At 37.9% G+C, this 19,163-nt stretch overlaps 2 protein-coding genes across 2 annotated transcripts; both read left to right on the top strand.

Moving 5' to 3' along the window:
- The first annotated feature begins 10,210 nt into the window (after positions 1-10,210).
- Positions 10,211-16,732, top strand: LOC147299032 (uncharacterized). The gene is made up of 6 exons (XM_086229256.1): positions 10,211-10,408; positions 10,684-10,826; positions 11,722-11,821; positions 13,305-15,751; positions 15,841-15,946; positions 16,046-16,732. Exons 1-6 carry the CDS (start codon positions 10,211-10,213, stop codon positions 16,730-16,732), a joined length of 3,681 nt encoding a protein of 1,226 aa, XP_086085382.1.
- On the top strand, positions 11,681-18,395 carry LOC147299031 (uncharacterized). The gene is made up of 4 exons (XM_086229243.1): positions 11,681-11,821; positions 17,053-17,538; positions 17,980-18,192; positions 18,288-18,395. Exons 2-4 carry the CDS (start codon positions 17,068-17,070, stop codon positions 18,393-18,395), a joined length of 792 nt encoding a protein of 263 aa, XP_086085369.1. The 5' UTR covers positions 11,681-11,821; positions 17,053-17,067.
- Positions 18,396-19,163: the final 768 nt, after the last annotated feature.

Below are 19,163 nucleotides of genomic sequence, written 5' to 3'. Positions count from 1 at the left end.
AACCCCCTAGTTAGAGATAAAATCTTTCATAACCTCCACCCAAAATCTACCTCTCCTATAACCCCCAATCTTACACTTAATATTTTCCTAAACCCCCTAGTCAACTAATACCCAGTCAAGTTTGACTCCCCATCTTTTAATTTTCCAGTTTTACCCTTTTTTTTCCAATTATAACCCTCCAAAAAAATATCAAGCCCACATTTCTGAAATTTCTCTCTCTGTGCGTGCTTTCTCTCTCTCTCTCTCTCTCTCTCTCTCTCTCTCTCTCTCCCCCGCGGTTGTCGTCGGCGCGTGCGCCGCCGTCCGGCGACGGTTGCCGGCGATACCAGTCCCATCACGCTCACCTCTCCCCCCTCATCCTCTCCCTGCCCTCCACTCTCCGCGAAACTGAACGTCGACACCGGATCGGGTCTAGGCAGACCCGAGCTCCCCACCGGAGATCTGCCAGTTCCGGCGACGACGAGGTGCCGGACCGCCATGGATGGCTTCCTCTCGTCGCGACGAACACGGTGGTGCCCACCGATCATCCAACCGACCCTCGACGGCGATGGAACGACGCCAAACAGCAGCGAAGCCTCCGCCGGCGATCTTCATTTTCCGGTAGCGTCGCGGTCTAACTCTGGCACCAATAGCTTCCTCTCTTCGCGACGAACACGGTGGCGCCCACCGATCATCCAACCGACCCTCGACGGCGATGGAACGACGCCAAACAGCAGCGAAGCCTCCGCCGGCGATCTCCATTTTCCGGTAGCGTCGCGGTCTAACTCTGGCACCAATAGCTTCCTCTCCTCGCGACGAACACGGTGGTGCCCACCGATCATCCAACCGACCCTAAAAGCTCAATTCGAGGTCCGAGAATATTTTTGGGTGAGTTCTGTAATTTTCTGTGTGTTGATTGGGGCTGGGCAGCCACCGTGTGTGGTGGTCACCGCCCGACTCGGCCGTTGAACGATCAATTTTATGAACCCTGTTTGATTTGTTGAACTGTCTGGTCTTAAACAGGTACCTCGGCGATTAAAAAGTGCAACTGAATTCAACAAATTCAGTTTCAGTTTCTAGCTTAATTAGTGTAACTGTGTAAATTCAGTTTCAGTTCTAGAAAATTTAGTTTCACTTTCTGAAAATTCAGTTTCACCCCAAATTCAGTTCTAGCTTAATTATGTTAATCGGATAGAAATGTGAGTTTTTTAATTGATTTATAAGTATATACAAATTTACTTAATTTATTGATTAAACAGTTTCAGTTCGTGAAACAGTTTCAGTTCTTGAAACAGTTTCAGTTCGTGAAACATGAGTTTTAAATGAACTTTGAATGAAATTATGGTTCTGAAATATGATGAATCAAATTTGCAGGTAGAAACAGATCGAGGCAATGGCGACTGTCGTGTACTCGTCGCGTGTGAGGTGATCGGACGACGTTGTATTGTTGGCTACTCCTCTCATCTCAATGACTTGTTGTATTGTTGGTTTTTTTTTGGATAAGGTTGCTGTGTTCTTTTTAGTGAAACGGAATTCAGTAAAGGTGTAACTGTTTTAGTGAAGTGTAATTGTTTTAGTAAAGGTGTAATTGTTTTTTAATTAAGGTGTAATTGCATTTTAGTCGAGGTGTAATTGTTTTATCACTTAATTCAGTTTCAGTAAGTGAATTCATAACTGAATTCTTCAATTTAGTGTATCTGAAATTCAGTTTCAGTGTAATTGAATTCTTGAAATTCAGTTTCAGTGTAATTGAATTCTTGAAATTCAGTTTCAGTGTAACTGAATTTTTGAAATTCAGTTTCAGTGTAACTGAATTTTTTAAATTCATTTTTAGTGTAATGAAATTCAATTTCAGTGTTTGATTTTAGTTTTAGTGAAATATTGAGTTTTAGCAAAAAAAAAAAAAAAAAAAAAAAACAGTTTCACCAAAATACAGTTACAGTGACGTCAGCATGCGTCAGCATGCGTCAGCGCGCGTCAGCATGCGTCAGCGCGCGTCAGCATGCGTCAGAAGGGTAATTTAGGATTATAAGTTTTAGGGGGTTTTGAAAGAGTTTATAGATGGGTGGGGGTTTAGACAAATTTTTTTGGTGAGTAGGGTGTTTAAAATTAGGCACTATTTTTTTTTCGTGGCAAAAGAATAATTTTGGTCTCGGCTTGTGTTTTACTGTAAAAATAAATTTAGTCTTTGTGGTTTCAAAACTCCGCATTTAACTCTTAAAAATTTTGTGGGCCTCAATCTCTTTAGCAATAAATACAAAAATTAAAATTAAAATTAGCTATAGAAACCTAAGATAGTCGTAAATCCCCAATAAAGTTTTTCTTTAAATAAATGAATAATTTATCCCCAAATTGCAAAATTTTGAGTTTTTGTTAAAGTTATCCCAAGATTGAAAATTTTAGCTACTGTAGTTACAATTTTTGCAATCAAATCCATATAGTTAGCTATCAATACCTAATAGCAATAAAAAAAAAAAAATCAATAACCCTTTTAGCCATAAACCTAAACTACTCTAAGCCCTAAACTATTATAAATCCCAATTAATATGACTATACAACACCAATACAACTCAATCACCAATGTGGCTTGGTCATGGTTACATCAATCTTTATTCAGTAAACCTTAAACCTTACCATAACTTATGTTTTTGAACCTTACTATACCCAACCCTTTTGAGCCTAAACACTCTTAAACCCTAATATACCCTAAACTAAAGTAATTGACTCTATACCCTAAACCCTAAATCATATTTGATAAATGTCAACACCTTAATTGTAACAGAGTTATATTGGTGACTGTTAGGTAGTCATTAAAAAAAATCAGTAATTGTAAGAACCAACCTGATGCAGCACGCATCGCGCATGAGTATTGGCTTCGAAGTGATAGTTGCAAATCTGGCCATTAGGCTCCCGATGTTTGATTTTTGCGCACAATACCTTTTTGGAAAGGGAACAATGAGGCGAATCCAATTCATTGTCATAGGCAATGAGCTAAGGTGGATTTTGGCCAAAATCGCATTTAAAGTTTTTCAGTATTTAATTTGGCTGTTGAACTTACCATTTATGTCCTTTCGGGAGTTACCTAGGGTTTGGTTGTATTTAAACATCTTTTACCAGCTGTAATCTCAATTTTTGGAAGATTAATGAAAATATAGGGGTGCGTTTGGTAATGTTTTACAAATTAAAAAAATGACAAAAATGTGTTTGGTTGCCATATTGAGAAAACAGTTTTTGAAAAACACAAAATAGAATTTTCAGTTTACAGTGTAAATTCAGAAAACATCATTTTCAGAAAACAACTAAATGATGTTTTTAGAATTTAGAAAACATAGAGAACACGAGATACAAATAAAAAAAATTACAACTAAAAAAAAAAAAAAACATGCGATCTGCACCTCCTCCCCACCCAACCAGACCCACCTCCAGCGGCAGCCCTACTCGCCGCTGCTGCCACCTCACTCATCTCTCCTCTATTCCTCTATTTCTTTATTTCTTTCTCTCTCTTTCTTTCTCTCTCTCTCTCTCTCTATCTATTTCTCTTTCTATCTATCCATCTCTGTCTCTTTGGGATGTTGATGTCGGGACTCGCTGGCGGGTTCTAGGTACAGATGCTTGCACCTGTTTCTTTGATTCCATACTGGGTTTTGCTACTTCTCAAAATATATGCTTTGTAATTCCTCTATAATTTTCAATTCTCGCTTCAATAAACGGATCAAGACTCCTCGTAACATCCATAGTAGGAAGATCATGAGCCTTAACAACTCTTATATAGAGAAAATACATCCGTTCAACTAGATCATAGGTGCTTGCAGTCTTGTCTCCATGAATAACACGGCCACCAACAACTCTTCCATTTCCAGGTAGTCGCGTCGACCGAGGTGGGTTGGGTTTTATTAAACTTCTATCTTTTTTAATTATTTTATGAAATTGGTTAATAATAATTTATAATTAATATTTTTTTGTGAATATAATTATTTGGTTGTAATAATTAGTTAATATCAAATGTGTTTTCGTTATTTTTGTTTTATAAAATTATTTTTCAATTACGTTACCAGACGCCTTCTCATATTTTGATATTGCAAAATTTAATTTGTCATTTTCATTTTACAATACAGTTTTTAGAAAATTGTTCTGTAAAACGTTACCAAACGAACCCTAGACTTTTCTCTAAACCCTTTATTAACTTGGCAATCTTCGGATCAACAAGTTATAGACCCCTTTGTTCTTGGTATTTTCAATCTAGAGAATCAAAAAGTCTAGGGTTTGTGTGTGTGTGTGTTGTGATTCATCACCTATGCTGTGTCACAACTTAAAGTTGGTCAAGAAAATAAACTTTTATGACTTAAAATATGTCTATTTGTGGAGATCTCAAGACCGTGATTATTTTTGTACAAATCGAGCACGAATTGGAGTCAAAATTAATTGCAATTAGAAAAATAAGAAATTGAGATTATATTTCAAGTATAAATATTATTCGACTTGTAATTTATGCAAAAGGAGGTTAGGGCAAGTGGTTTGTAGTGTCTTTCAAACTTTGAGGTGAGTTGTTTAATTCGGATCCGGATCCTCTCTTAACCTAGCTAATCTCCTAATTTAGCTAAATTTTTTATTTTAAGATGTCATGTGTCTATTATAAGATTGTATGGTCTACAATAATTGAGGACTTTGTTTTTTAATTAAATTGTGAAACGTGAATCTTTAACTTTAGAAAAAAATAATTTATAAACAATAATGGTGTGTTTGGATGGAGGAAAAAAACTCGGAATTTAAACAAAACTCAGCATTTAAGAAATTACATGCTCTAATTTCTTTGTTTGGGTCAATAAATACAGAGTTTTGTAAATTCTAGGTGGAAAAAAACTTGGGATTTGAAGGCTGTAAATTCCAACTTTAAATTCCACCTAAATTGGTGTCATTTTCAAAATTCCAATTTTTACAAAAGAAAAATAAGTCGTGTCGACCATGTTGACACTACTATCACTGCTGCCAACGTCACCACCACTAACACCACCACCCCCGCCACCCCCGCCACCACCCCCGCTGCCGCTGCCGCTGCCGCCACCACCACCAACACCAACACCAACACCAAGAACGCCACCACCGCCATCACCATCACCACCACCACTACCACAATCACCATCACCGTCACCGCCGCCACCACCGTCACCGCCGCCACCACCATCACCGCCATTTCCAACACCACCACCACCACCACCACCATCGCCACCGCCACCGCCAACACCCCAATTTTAGCCACCACCATTTCTCCCACCGCTTGTGGGCCATTACCCCTACCAATATGGTCAACTCACTATAAACATCATTTTTATTAATTGTTGCCACCATCACCATCACTTTTTTGAATTGATGCATCAAAAATTAAAACTACCATAAATTCCTTATTTAAACTCCATTATGTTTATATGTTATCCAAACAAGAGAATTTACATATTCTAAAATTTTAAATCACATCGTTTTAAATTCCGTCATTTGTGAATTCCTTAGTAATTTCAAATTACTTCATCCAAACGCACTATAGAGGAAAATGTGGACTTTTTTTCCTGATGAATTCTTCTCCTACGTAGAACCCTTGGCTGCCATGGTTTTTCCTTTCTCAGTAAGCTGTCTCTCATATATATGTAAAGTCCATTGCTTATTGCTTATCAGAACAAATTTTGAGAGGCAATAAGAGTGGAGTATAGGTCTTCGTATAGAATCATTCTATTTTTCTTGAATTTGATTTCAAAAAAGTAATTAGAACTCGAATTTCAGTAATTGGGTTTTGAAATTTATGAGCAGATTAATGAAAGATTTTTAAACATATTGAAAACTTTCAATCTTGAAATATAAATTTGTAGAGAAAAAGACCTCTCCAGTCTCCACACTTGTTGTCTCTAAAAATTTATTCTGATACTTCATCCAAAATTAAGGGCAACTGCAATGTGAGATGAAGAAGAAAGCATATGGTTTTCAAAATATATGAGAGACAGCTTACAGAGAAAAGAAAAATTAGGGCAGCCAAGGTGAAGAGGCCTAATAATCCAAAGAAAAAGCCCAATATATCCAAATTGTTAACCTCACGTTTTTTTTTTTCAATTTATACTCCTTCCTAAATTATTGTAGACCATAAAATTTTATAATAGACACATAACATTATATAATAAAAAGCTTAGCTAGATAAGGAAATTAGCTAGCTTAGCTTAAGAGAGCATGCAAATCTGTTTAATTCTTATTAATGCTGCTTAATATTTCATATTTTTCAAGATGACTTGGTACATGAAGATGGTGTGGCAGACAATAATGATGTGGCGGGTAATGATGATATGACAGTTATCCCTGATATGGCGGATGATGATGATGTGTTAGTCATGACGTGGCGGAAACATGGCAATCCATGGTCTCCACATATCTTACCAAGTGGCGCAATCAAGGGCTCAACTAGCAATAAAATTTAGTACCTAATATAAACTTAGGTGGGTTAGCTTAGTAGCTTAACTAGAAAAAACATGGATGCTTGCTTTTGCTGGAAAAAAAAAAAATCTCATTCAAAAATTTAATCTAAATTTTCATTTTTTTTTTCTTGTGGCATTTGTATATGGTAAATTTGCTGTTGTGGACATCCATTAGCAACATTTTTATATATCATATATATCATTGCTTATAATAAATACTAGCTAGCCACTAAAGCCAAATTATTGTTGCAGAGACAAAAATAATCTACCAATCTAATCAAAAGCATCATAGCTAGCGCTGCTGTACGTAGAGTGTGAAATACATATATGTGCTAGGAGAAGTGGAAAAGAGAATTAATATTGGCAGAATCATAAGGAAAAGATATATGCTAAAAATTAAAAAAGTAGTGCAAAAATGAGTAATAAACATTATCAAATGCAAGCCCAGAGTGGAATATGGGAAAAGAAAGAGTGTTAAGGATTCTGTATATAGCAACCCACTTTGTCCCATTGCTATTTAAGAAGAGAAATGACCCCAAGTGAATCTCTTTATTGAAATGACTCCTCACCACTACCAGTCTAAATTTATGGCTTTGTGGTGGTGGTGGAGTTGCTTTATACCCCAAGCTCGATCTAGACCTTAAAATAACTCTTAAATTGGTAACTTCATGTGTGAATGCATGGTTATTTTGGGAAGGTTCTTACTAGACCCATCTCAAAATTCACCTTTCTTAACCTTTTATACAAAAGGCCAGGAGACTTTCCCAGCTTGAGAATGCCTTAATTAGCAGAATTTCATTCCTTCTGTCTTTACTTCATGTTTTAAATGTTCAGGAAATGAAACTTTCTTCAGTGGAGTCCCACGTCAAAATCAAGATCCCTATAAGGGTGAGGTGCACAAAAGCAACAACATGCAACACAAATACCCACACAATAAAGAAAGTACTGTTTTAGGGTACTCAAATTTATTCCCTTAAATGACGTAGAACTAGTGTTTCATTTAGAGGACTGTTATATGCACACCTCATATTTTTTCATTACACACTCCTCTAAATTAATTTGTAAAATAACAAATTTTTCCCAATACAAAAAAACCATAGAGGACAAATTTATTTTTATTTTTATTTTTAAAAAGAAACAGCCACCATTTGATCCGAACCCTCCCTCCATGCCACTGCCATGGAGCTTGATCGCCACTGATGCCGGAGGTTAGACTCCACCACCCCTTATCCCCCTCTTTCTCTTTCTCTTTCTTTGCCTTTTCTCTCTGTCTTCTCACCCTCCCTGTCTGACAGAAAGGGAGGCCATTATGGTCGCCGGCCTCCCCTTTTGTCCAGCAGGAACGGTGCGAATTAGAGGGAGGGATGGAAGAGAGATAAAAAGGAAGAAAGAGAGGGAGAAGGAAGAGAGAAAAAGAAAGAAAGCGAGAGAGAGAGAGAGAGAGAGAGAGAGAGAGAGAGAGAGAGAGAGAGAGAGAGAGAGAGAGAGAGAGAGAGAGAGAGAGAGAGAGAGGAGGCGCGTCGGCAACTGGCCGACAGAGGGGGTGGGTTGGGTCTTAGGCTTTTTTTTTATGAGGTGTAGATTTTTTTGGAAATGTTAGGGTGTTAAATGATGAGAAATTATAAAAATTAAAAAGGTGAAAGGGTGTGCAATGAGAAATGGGTGTGTAATGAGAGGATATGAGGTGTGCATATAGCAACCCTCTTCATTTATGCTTAATTATGCCTATGCCTCGAACTAGTGTTTCACTATATATGCTTACCAAAATTTGTTTTTCCTTGCTTCACTCTCTAAACTACGCATCGTATTTAAATTGTCTAACTCTATCGAGTCTATTATCCTTCCTGTTAACCAAGCTGACATGAGTACATGATGCCCAACAAAATTTTGTCACATAAGTGCTATTAGTTTGATTAATTGATAAAATGACAGATTAATTGACAAAATGAAGCAATTTAAACACGAGATAAAATTTTGAAGGCAAAATGAGTGAAAATGAGTTTTAGGAGGGCAAAATGAAAAACAAGACATAGTTCAAGAGTATAGACATATTTAGGCATTTCATTTATTCAAATTTGAATCTACCCTTATTCTTATTTATTTCTAATAAAAAAGATGTTACATTTATACTGCTATATCTTTTAATAAAGATTTTTTTATTTGGAATGAAGAAAATTTAATTTTGTGATCGTAAAATTATATATTGATAAAAAGATGAAAATGCATATCAAAATGAATTGTAGATTATTACTGAAATTGGGGAGGATTTGAACTTGAAATTTACTCACTGTAGAATCACTAAAACAAAAACTAGTTAGTAAGTTACAGATTAACTAATTATTCCTTACTATATTTTTTAGAATATCACTCTTTGTGCGTCATAATTTAGCCATACATGGACAATGCACCCAGAGAGAGACACAGAGACTGAGATACAACTTTGAAAAGCAAAATAAAGAAGAGAAAATAAGAGAGATACAACTGGAATCATATAGCACATCAAGTCCATATCTTACATCTTTCATCATGACCAAGCCCAGTGTACGTGTGTGTCAGTGTGCGCGCGCTCGTGCACACCGACTGGTACAAGATGCTGCAACATAGTATCCACAAGACAGAGACTTTAATTTAGTCGTCCCAGGTTTTCCTTCATATCACATTTTATTACTATATGATATTATATGCTTGTAGATAAGGATTCATTCCTTACTGCAAGCAAATCATATTTTGACATAATGTATCCACTTATAAAAATAAAATAAAAAATATTTAGACACAAAAAGTAATCGAATATATCAAGTTATATATAAGGCTTAATAGTTAGGGTGCTTTAATTAGAAAACTCAAAATGAGAAAGAAAGTTAAGTTAAACTCAGTTGACTCAAAATTTAAGTAAAAACTAAAACTGTCCACCGCATGCTCGGCAAGTTCCCCCGATCGCTCGATAAAGCACCACCGAGCGCTCGGCAAATCCATATGCGTGCATTTGTAACCAACATCTTCCTAACTATACACCACTTTTTACTTTGGTACCTCAAGATCAAAAAGTTGCAATAGAATACTCTAATTATGATATCTCGTCACCTGAATACATCTGTTAGTCTAGCCATTAGGAAGTTAGTTAATTGCCTACATGGCGCTGATGTAGTGCGTTGACTTGACTTTTAAAAATAGCCACGTAGAAAGAAATTAATAAAAAAACCAATTAAACTTTTCAAAATGATATAAAACATAAAATGATCAATTTGGTCTACGAACTTTATAGTGAATTTCAATTTGGTCCACTAACTATAAAAAGTGTCAATTTGGTCCACAAACTTTCCAATTTGAATCAAAGCAGTACAAATGCTAACTTTTATCCGAAAATTAACAGAATTGGTCACATGAAAATGTGTTGAACAAACTGAAATGCCTTTGAAAATGTGGTCACTTGTTGTGCACATGACCAGTTTTTGTTAAATTTTTTCATGGAAGTTAATATTTGTACTGCTTTTGAACAACTTGAAAAGTTTGTGGACCAAATTGACACCTTTTATAGTTAGTGGACTAAAATGAGATTCACTGTAAAGTTCGTAGAGCATTTTTGTATTTAACTCAACCTACGTACCCACCTCCCTCCCCTCTCCGAACACCGGCTGAGAACCTTCTCCCCCGCTTCGGCAACCACTTCTCAGCCACACACACACACACACACACACACACACACTCTCTCTCTCTCTCTCTTTCTCCCCTCATTCTCCTCCTCCTCCTTCACCTCCTCCTTCGCCGCTATAATGACGATGACGATCTGCTATCTCTCTCCCCTGCTGCCGTTGCCACGTCCGAGATCTTTTTCCCGAACCACACCTGCTCCATCGCCAGCCGTTCCCTGCTATTCGGCTGCAGTGTCGCCTCGAGCGAGTCGAAGACGGCGGCGTAGTGGTCCACCGCCTCTGCGAACCTCTAGAGAAACATCAGATGGTTGTGGTCGGCTTCTTGTTCTACCACTGTCATGATCGTCATGAAAAAAAAAATTGCCCATTTCGCCCAGCAACCCCTGCCATCTCCAACAATTCAAATTTAAAAGGGTGATTTTTGTTCTTTTATTGGATGAATTTTGATGGGTTTGAATCATTTTCGATTATTCTGTCGCAAAATCCATCTGGGTTAATTCAAGTGGCTCTCTTTGGGTGTTAAATCCGTATTTAGTTGAATTGGTGACTTGGGTTCTTAAATTCTCGCGATTTTGATCAAAATTTTTTTGTGGTTTTAGAATGTCGCTCTTACCAAAAAGCGATTCGATCCAAATTTGCCAGTGCGGAACAACAATCTGGAGGAGCTTTTGACATCAATGGCATCTGGAGGTGTCGCAGCAGAGAGACAGATAAAGAAAGAGAGAGTGACCACTACTAGGAAGTACCCCATTAGACATCACTAAAAATATATCGGTTTTACACAAATTGATATTGTCAAAGTTTTTTATATCAGTTGGATTTTTAGTTTTTTAAAAATGATGTCTAAATACATTTATATATCGCCAAGTTTTCAGGTTCGATATCTAAATTTTTGGGTAAAAATTAAAATTCTACAATAACCGATATCTAAACTATAAACTGATATTAATTGTTTCAGCTCAAATTCAAATATAAAAATTTTGGTTCCAACTTAAGTGTTTTGACTTAAGTTAGACCCGACACTACTCCCGCCCTCTCAAACACAATAACACAGAAACACTATAGCTCAACACTCCTCTCACACTCCTCTCACCCCGAGCTCTCTCTCTCTCTCTCTCTCTCTCTCTCTCTCACCCACGCCCTCATCGTGGCGTCGCCGTTCTCACAGTCCGGCCTTGTCATCGTCGCGTAGTTGACCTTAGCCATATCGTCCGCCCTCAAGAGCTTTCTCTGCCACACTCATCGTCCTGGGTTGCAGCCAAAAGGTAAGATTAGTCATCGTCCTAGGTTCTCTCTTTCTCTCTGTCCTCGATCTTCTCTCTATCTCATCCTGGGTTCTCTCTTTCTCTCTGTCCTATTCTCTCTTTACTGAAATTAGGGTTTCAAAATTGGGCTTTTCTATTGTTTAGGTTTTTCTTCAAATTATGGATTTCTTAGCTAGGTTCGTATGCTTCATGAAATTAGGGATCTGGTGCATTTGTTTCTTCAAATTAGCGTTAATTTTTTGTGGGCTTAATGCTTCATTTGCTTCTTTTAATTAGGGGCTTATTCTGTGGTTTTCTTGGCATGATTGATTCTGTGAATTAACTTAGGAAGTTTGGGTTTTTATTTGTGCTAATTCTGGCTTTTGGTTTCAGCACCACAGGAGCTTTGGTAGGTGTACAATTGCTTTCGACTTGGGAGCTTGTGAGCCTGAGCGAGCTGCAGCGAGTGTATTGTGATAACGAGCTATATAAGGTTTGCCTTTTCTCTAGCTATATAGCTGTATTGTGATAACGAGCTTGTGTATTGTGTTTCTCTAGTAGCTCATTTCATTTTCTTTGCAAGTAATTCCACAGATAGAGTACTACAGTATCAGCAAGATCTCTGCTTTCATGGTTATACCCTTGACACATAATAATTAATAAATTATAATTTAATTCATTACCCCTCCCAGGTTCAAAAAAAATTAAAACATGCATATATCAGATTCAAAATAAGGTACAACTTGACATAGCTAGCTGCAATATTATTTCATGCGGTTGAATTATGGAGATGTATTGTGGTTCATGTGGTCCTGACCCTTGGTAGCTAACAGTAGTCAACATATATATATTCCCTTGCCTTGTGTACAAGCTAGGATAGATTGATTGCATGGTGGTGGTTGTATGAAGTAAATGGGTATTTACACTCTGCATTCAAATTTGGGGTCTAAAAAGCACAAGCAGCTAGCATGCACTCAATTAGCTGATCGACCAGCTATATAGCCCAGTTTAATTATATATGTACCTTATTAACAAGTACTGGTCACTGTCCCTCACTTAATGCCTAGCTAGCTTCTATGATCTGATCACATAGTGACTAAAATTAAGTAACTACTCATTCAAATGATCACTTCAATACATCTAGCAATATCATGATCATCTTGTATTCTGTGCACCTGCTAGCTGTTCGAATTTTGTTCAATTTCCAATGGTAATATTCAGCTAGCTTTATGAAACCCATATTTTTGTTTGGGTGCAAATATGCAATTTCCAAGAAAACCCAACAATATATATCTACTAGCTAGATGAAATAAAATGAAAATTTGATTCTTTATTTTGCAAAAGTCACTGCAGTTTCGAAGATGAAAGAAGTATGAAACCAATATATATTGCTTCATTCATAATTCATATATGCATCCAATTAAGTTCCCAAAAATTAATCTAAGATTATGTATAGAGGCCAGTATATGGTACATACTACATATATATAGCATGGTCGATCTAAAACAAGCAAAACATATGGAAATTTAACATATAAATCTCTGTACAATGTGGTATATAGCAGTCATAATAAATTAAATACAAAGCCTGCAGCAAGAAAATATACAACAGTCAATTAAACAAAGATTATCTAGAATCTAAGTGGTCTTACATGGGTTTTCTTCAAACTTCTATATATGAATATTTGGTGATCAGCTAACGATCTATAGCTGATTCCTAGTTTCCAGGTTAAAAAAAATAGGGTTATGGTATGGTCTGTTTGTGTGTTAGGACCTTAAAAATTTGCTAGTTTGCATGTTTTCATGTGAGGAATAGCATGTTTGTGTGTTATGAATGCTTTAAAATTTGTGAATCGTGAATTTTCTTGATTGCATGTTAGGGAAAATACGCTTATAACCTGGTTGTTTCTTAGTGGGTTGTGATTTTGCATCTTGAACCTTTTATATTGAATTAATTTGCTATCTCTTTATGTGAAGTTGATATCAGTTATATCCATGGATAAAACATGGATTCAAGCTGATAGAAGGAGTAAGGAATATGACGTGGGAGTTGCCAATTTTTTGAGTTTTGGATTAGCCAATAATGGCAATCGTAAGTACATTCATTGTCCTTGCGAGAGATGTGTCAACTTGAGTAAGTATACTGTTGCAGTAGTAAGGGAGCATTTGTATTTTCATGGATTTGATCAACGGTATACGACGTGGATATGGCATGGTGAAACTAGAGATGAGGAAAGATACAACGGTTTTCTTGGGTCCGAAACAGTAGATATGTGCGAAGTAGCATTTGATAATTTCGATCATGATCCAGATAAGTTTAGGAGTTTCATTGAGGAAGGAGAGAGACCCTTATATGCTGATTGTGATAAGTACAGCAAGCTATCTGCATTGGTCAGATTGTTCAACTTGAAGGCAAAGCATGGGATTTCTGATAGTTGCTTCTCTGATTTTTTGGTCGCATTTGGAGATATGCTGCCAGATGGTAATGTGCTACCCTTGTCTACGTACGAGGCGAAGAAGACATTGACTGCTTTAGGAATGGAGTATGTGAAGATACATGCTTGCCCGAATGATTGTATCTTATATAGAAAGGAGTACGAAGATGAAACAAGGTGCCCCAAGTGCGACCTCTCTAGGTGGAAGGTAACCAAGGAAGTGGTTGAGAAGAAAGGGGTGCCAGCCAAAGTGTTGTGGTACTTTCCACCTATTATAAGGTTTAAACGAATGTTTAAATCTTGTGAAACTTCAAAGAACCTAACTTGGCATGCCGATCAGAGGGTGACTGACGGCATGATGCGTCATCCAGCTGATTCTCCAGCTTGGAAGTTGGTTGACCATAAGTGGCCAGATTTTGCTTTGGAGCCTAGAAATCTAAGGCTTGCCCTTTCGGCTGATGGGATAAATCCACATAGTAACCGTAGCCGATATAGTTGTTGGCCCGTGATCTTAGTGACTTACAACCTTCCTCCGTGGTTGTGCATGAAGAGGAAGTTTATGATGTTAAGTTTGTTGATTTCTGGTCCTAAGCAGCCAGGAAATGACATAGATGTGTATCTAGAACCATTGGTTGAAGATTTGAGAGCATTGTGGAATGGAATTGATGGAGTGTACGATGGTTTCAGAAAAAACACATTCACTTTGAAGGCCGTACTTCTATGGACGATCAATGATTTTCCAGCGTATGGTAACTTGTCTGGGGCCTCAGTGAAAGGGTATAAGGCATGTCCGATATGTGGAGAAAACACAGATTCTATTAGGCTGAAGCATGGTAAAAAAATCAGTTTTCAGGGCCACAGAAGATTCTTATCACGCGACCACCCATATCGAAAACAAATGAAAGCTTTTAATAACCAGCAGGACGATCGTGAGGCTCCTACACTTCTAAGTGGAGAGGACATCTTAGAAAAAGTATCAGAAATCAATTGTATCTTTGGGAAGAAACAGAAAAAAAGCAGCTTAGGTGGTGAAAGCCATGCTCCATGTTGGAAGAAGAGATCAATCTTCTTTGACTTGGAGTATTGGAAGACTCTTTATATAAGGCATGCTCTCGATGTAATGCACATTGAGAAAAACGTGTGCGACAGTATCATTGAGACTTTACTAAACATTCCAGGGAAGACAAAAGATGGGGTGGCTGCCCGTTTAGATCTTGTGGAAATGGGGGTCAGATTAGACTTGGCACCAGAAATTGGGAAGAAAAGGACATTTCTGCCTGCAGCTCCATATACGCTGTCTCGGGATGAGAAACGAGCTATGTGCAAGTGTTTTTTGGGTATCAAGGTCCCGGAAGGTTACTCTTCAAATGTACAGAACCTCGTGTCCATGGAAGAGCTTAAACTTTTTGGTCTTAAGTCTCACGATTGCCACACTTTGATGCAACAATTGCTACCAATTGCCATACGTTCGGTTTTGCCCGAGAATGTGAGATATGCTATTACTAGGTTGTGTTTCTTCTTTAATGCCCTCTGCACCAAAGTGGTTGATGTGTCCAAGTTGGATAAAATTCAATCCGATCTTGTTATCACCTTGTGTTTGCTGGAGAAGGTTTTCCCTCCTTCGTTTTTTGATATAATGGTCCATTTAACTGTGCACCTTACTAGAGAGGTTCGATTGTGTGGACCGGTTTGGTATAGATGGATGTATCCATTTGAAAGAGGCATGAAAGTGTTAAAAGGTTATGTCCGAAACCGTCATCGTCCGGAAGGCTGCATTGCTGAATCTTATGTTGGTGAGGAAGCCATGGATGTTTGCTCAGAGTATTTATCCGGGCTAAATGCAATTGGAAATCCCTCTTCGCGCATGGGTGACCCAAACACTAGTAGACCTCTATCAGGTTGTAGGGTAGTTTCAGTACCCCGTGAAGAATGGGAACAAGCTCACCGGTGTGTTTTGGAGAATTCTTCTGAATGTGATCCTTATGCCGAGTAAGATTCGCTGATTCTGTTATTTAAACACTTAGCAGTTTTTTATACCAATTTATTAACATGTTGTAATTATTGTAATCTATTTATAGATTGCACAAGGCCTACTTGAATACTATTTATTCAAGTAAAAAGAAAAGTGAAAAGTGGCTGCTAGAAGAGCACAACCGCAGATTTAGCAATTGGTTGCGTGATAAGGTATCACTTTGTTACCTTTAACAGCACTTTTTGATAGACATATTTGGTCTTGTGTTTCCGTTTTTGAGTAATAATGACCCCTTAAATCTGTTCATATAGGTGGTAGAGTTAATAAATCATGGAGCCAGTCACATAACCACCTCATTGAGGCGGCTAGCTCTTGGTCCACCTATGAGTGTGCTGCAGTATGAGGGCTACCAGATTGGGAGCTGCCATTATCACACAAAGGCACGTGATTCTATACGCGCTGTCCAAAACAGTGGGGTGAGCTTGGTGGCAAAGACAATGCAAGTGGCAAGTGCGAAAGATAAAAATCTGGTCTACACAGATATGACTTTCTATGGTGTAATCCAAGAAATATGGGAGCTGGATTATAACGACTTCAAGGTGCCTTTGTTTAAATGTCAATGGGTAGAGAACAACAAGGGCATTAGAAAAGATGAGCTAGGGTTCCTTTTGGTTGACCTTAATAGGATAGGTCATAAGGGAGATGTGTTTGCTTTGGCTGCCCACGTGAAGCAAGTATTTTATGTAGAAGACCCCATGGACTCTAGATGGTCAGTAGTGCTTGCAGCCCCAAATAGAGACTTTATTGATTGTGCTCAAGAGGATGAGTTGGGGGACACCATTGTTGACCATCAATCTTTTAGCCTTGGATTACCACCCGCTGAGGATTTCGATGATATCATGGGGGAGGATGCTAACACTTACAAGAGGGATAATTGTGAGGGTGTATGGATTGATCACTCAAAAAGCCAGCTGGCAGGATGCGAGGGGGATAGTTAATTAGCTGTGAGGGTTGTAAACTTTATTTGTGATTATGAATTGCAAACTTGAATTTCAGTGTGCTAATTAATTTGAATTTACCTGTATTACTTGCTCTGATCACTTTGTAACACTGTGTAACCCTATTTTGACATGAATTTCAATGGGTAACCCTATTTTTAACTTGTTATTAACTGTGTTAACTTGTTATTAAATTCAGTATTTTAAAATTTGTATTATGAATTGTTTTACTTGTTATGATCATTGTGTAACCCAGCTTAGGTGCTAATGTATTTCTGTGTGCTAATGAATTTGAATGTACCCTTTGTTGTAATTTTCAGGTCTAGGAGTTTGTTATGGCAACACCAAAAGGAAAGAAATCCAAGGCCAAGGCAGCCTCGACACCCAAGGGGAAGACGAAGGTATCCACACCAAAGTCAAAGGTATCCACACCAAAGTCAAAGGCCAAGAAAGCTGCACTATTGAGGGCCAATAAAGCTGCAGTATTGAAGGCCAAGAAAGCTGCAGTATTGAAGGCCAAGAATGCCTCCACCAAGGAGTGTTCGACTTCAAAGGCAACCGTTACGGATGAAGGCACCAGCAGATCCTCTCGCGGTGTTACAAAGATGCATGGAATCATTGTTAGGAAAGCTTTAGGTCGGAAGCTGAAAGTGGAGTACAATCCATATGGAGTGCCAGTAGGAGACGCGCGTCCGAATTTGGCTTCTTACATAGGAGTTGTGGCAAGGCAATCAGTGCCGATTACGTATGATAACTGGCCGGCTGTGACAGAGGACGAAAAAAATAAAATTTGGGATGATGTACAGGTAATTAAGAGCTGTTATATCTGTATTTAATCTTTCTTCACTTGCTAATCACATTTCACTGTATAGGAATTATTGTAAAAATGGCTTATTTTGATAATTTTGATTATGAACACATGTGCACATGTACATTCGTTCCACACTTAATTACATATCCATTTTAATATCAAAATTTTATTTCAATTGGACATTTTTTTAAGAAAATCTTACTATATAAACTAATGAAATTGATGGATAGCTAAATGGTTCATTCCAAGTTTTCCGTAGAAGGGGAAGAAATCAGCTCCATGATAGATAAAATATATCTACTCTTCTTGGTTATAAAAGGGAAAAGGTGTTATTTATAACGATAATTACAAGCATGCAGCTGTTATTTATACATATGTGATTAAGCAGAAACCTATAGAGTGCATACTAAGGGTTTTTGTATTTTTTTCATTGTAGGCTGCATTTGATCTACCACCAGAAAGCAAGAAGTGGGTGCTGTCCTCTGCTGGCACCAAATGGAGATCTTTCAAGACTGCATTAACCACCAAGTACATTTTGCCATTCAAAGACGATCCGGAAGCTTTAAAGACCCAACCAAAGGAGTATGACTTCATTGAGCAAGAGCATTGGACTGCTTTTGTTGCTAGCCGATTAACAGACAAGTTTCTGGTAGATATGCTAGTTTTCTTTTGACATTTCTGGTACATATGTGTTTAATAGCTTCCATTTAGGGGATGATCAAAAGGTACGTGTTGACATTGTAGGCACTACACGAAGCTCAAAGTCAGAGAACTGCAAAACGGAAGTATCCTCATAGGTTGTCAAGGAAAGGATACATTGGCTTGCAGGAAGAATTGGTAAAGGCTATTTGAATTGTGTCTAAACAATTGGGAATTCGGTTGGACTAACCATGTGATTTTATGCTGAATAGAGGAAAAAGAATATGGAAGAATCTGAGCTAGACCGATCTGTCCTATGGAAGAAAGCTAGGGAGGACTCTACTGGCCACATGAATGAAGAGGTGGATCAGGTGGCCAAAGTCATAGTAAGCAAGTGAATGAGTGTCGTTTGGATTAATTTGATATATAATAAATTGTTTTTAGATATGCTTAATTGATACTTGATATATCTTGTTGTTTTGGCAGGATGAGTTGTTGGAAAAAAAGAAAGCTGGAGAGTTGACTGTCGAAGGCTCTAATGATGTTCTAAGCATGGCTTTAGAGACTCCGGAGCATGGAGGTAGGGTAAGGGCTGTGGGGGGGAACGTCCCTCTTTCGGTGTACTTCAACATTCCAAGACAGCCAAAGGATGTGATGACAAAGACTGAGATGGTGGCTATGTTGCAAAAGGAATGTAAGGAGCTTTATGAGAGAATTGCGAAATTGGAGGAGGCAAAGAACAAGGCTGCAGAACCATCTACACCAATGCCGGTTCCCGGTACAGGGAATGTTTCCGATAAAGCCAGCTGTTTGTACGAGGCAAAGGTCGAAAAGGAAGATGTCGATGTAGTTGATATTGAAGAGCTGAATTTGGCAACAATGAAGGTAACTTATGAATCTTTGGTGCCCTTTTTCATATTATTAGATCTAAGACAAATAAATCAACATGTCCATACTAGTGGAGGTTTAATCCCCATGATT

Source organism: Dryas octopetala, chromosome 1 (assembly GCF_963921425.1).
Source record: "Dryas octopetala chromosome 1, drDryOcto1.1, whole genome shotgun sequence".
NCBI classification, from domain to species: domain Eukaryota; kingdom Viridiplantae; phylum Streptophyta; class Magnoliopsida; order Rosales; family Rosaceae; genus Dryas; species Dryas octopetala.
Note: the sequence above shows the minus strand (reverse complement) of the source record. Positions and strands in the feature narration are given on the sequence as shown.

Excerpts from the sequence above, each read along its gene's own strand:
- LOC147299032 (XM_086229256.1), top strand. The coding sequence starts at position 10,211 with ATGACGATCTGCTATCTCTCTCCCCTGCTGCCGTTGCCACGTCCGAGA. Across the intron at positions 10,409-10,683 it reads ATGGTTGTGGTCGGCTTCTT|AATGTCGCTCTTACCAAAAA; the intron begins GTTCTACCACTG and ends TTGTGGTTTTAG. Across the intron at positions 11,822-13,304 it reads GTGATAACGAGCTATATAAG|TTGATATCAGTTATATCCAT; the intron begins GTTTGCCTTTTC and ends CTTTATGTGAAG.
- LOC147299031 (XM_086229243.1), top strand. The coding sequence starts at position 17,068 with ATGGCAACACCAAAAGGAAAGAAATCCAAGGCCAAGGCAGCCTCGACA. Across the intron at positions 17,539-17,979 it reads AAATTTGGGATGATGTACAG|GCTGCATTTGATCTACCACC; the intron begins GTAATTAAGAGC and ends TTTTCATTGTAG. Across the intron at positions 18,193-18,287 it reads GATTAACAGACAAGTTTCTG|GCACTACACGAAGCTCAAAG; the intron begins GTAGATATGCTA and ends TTGACATTGTAG.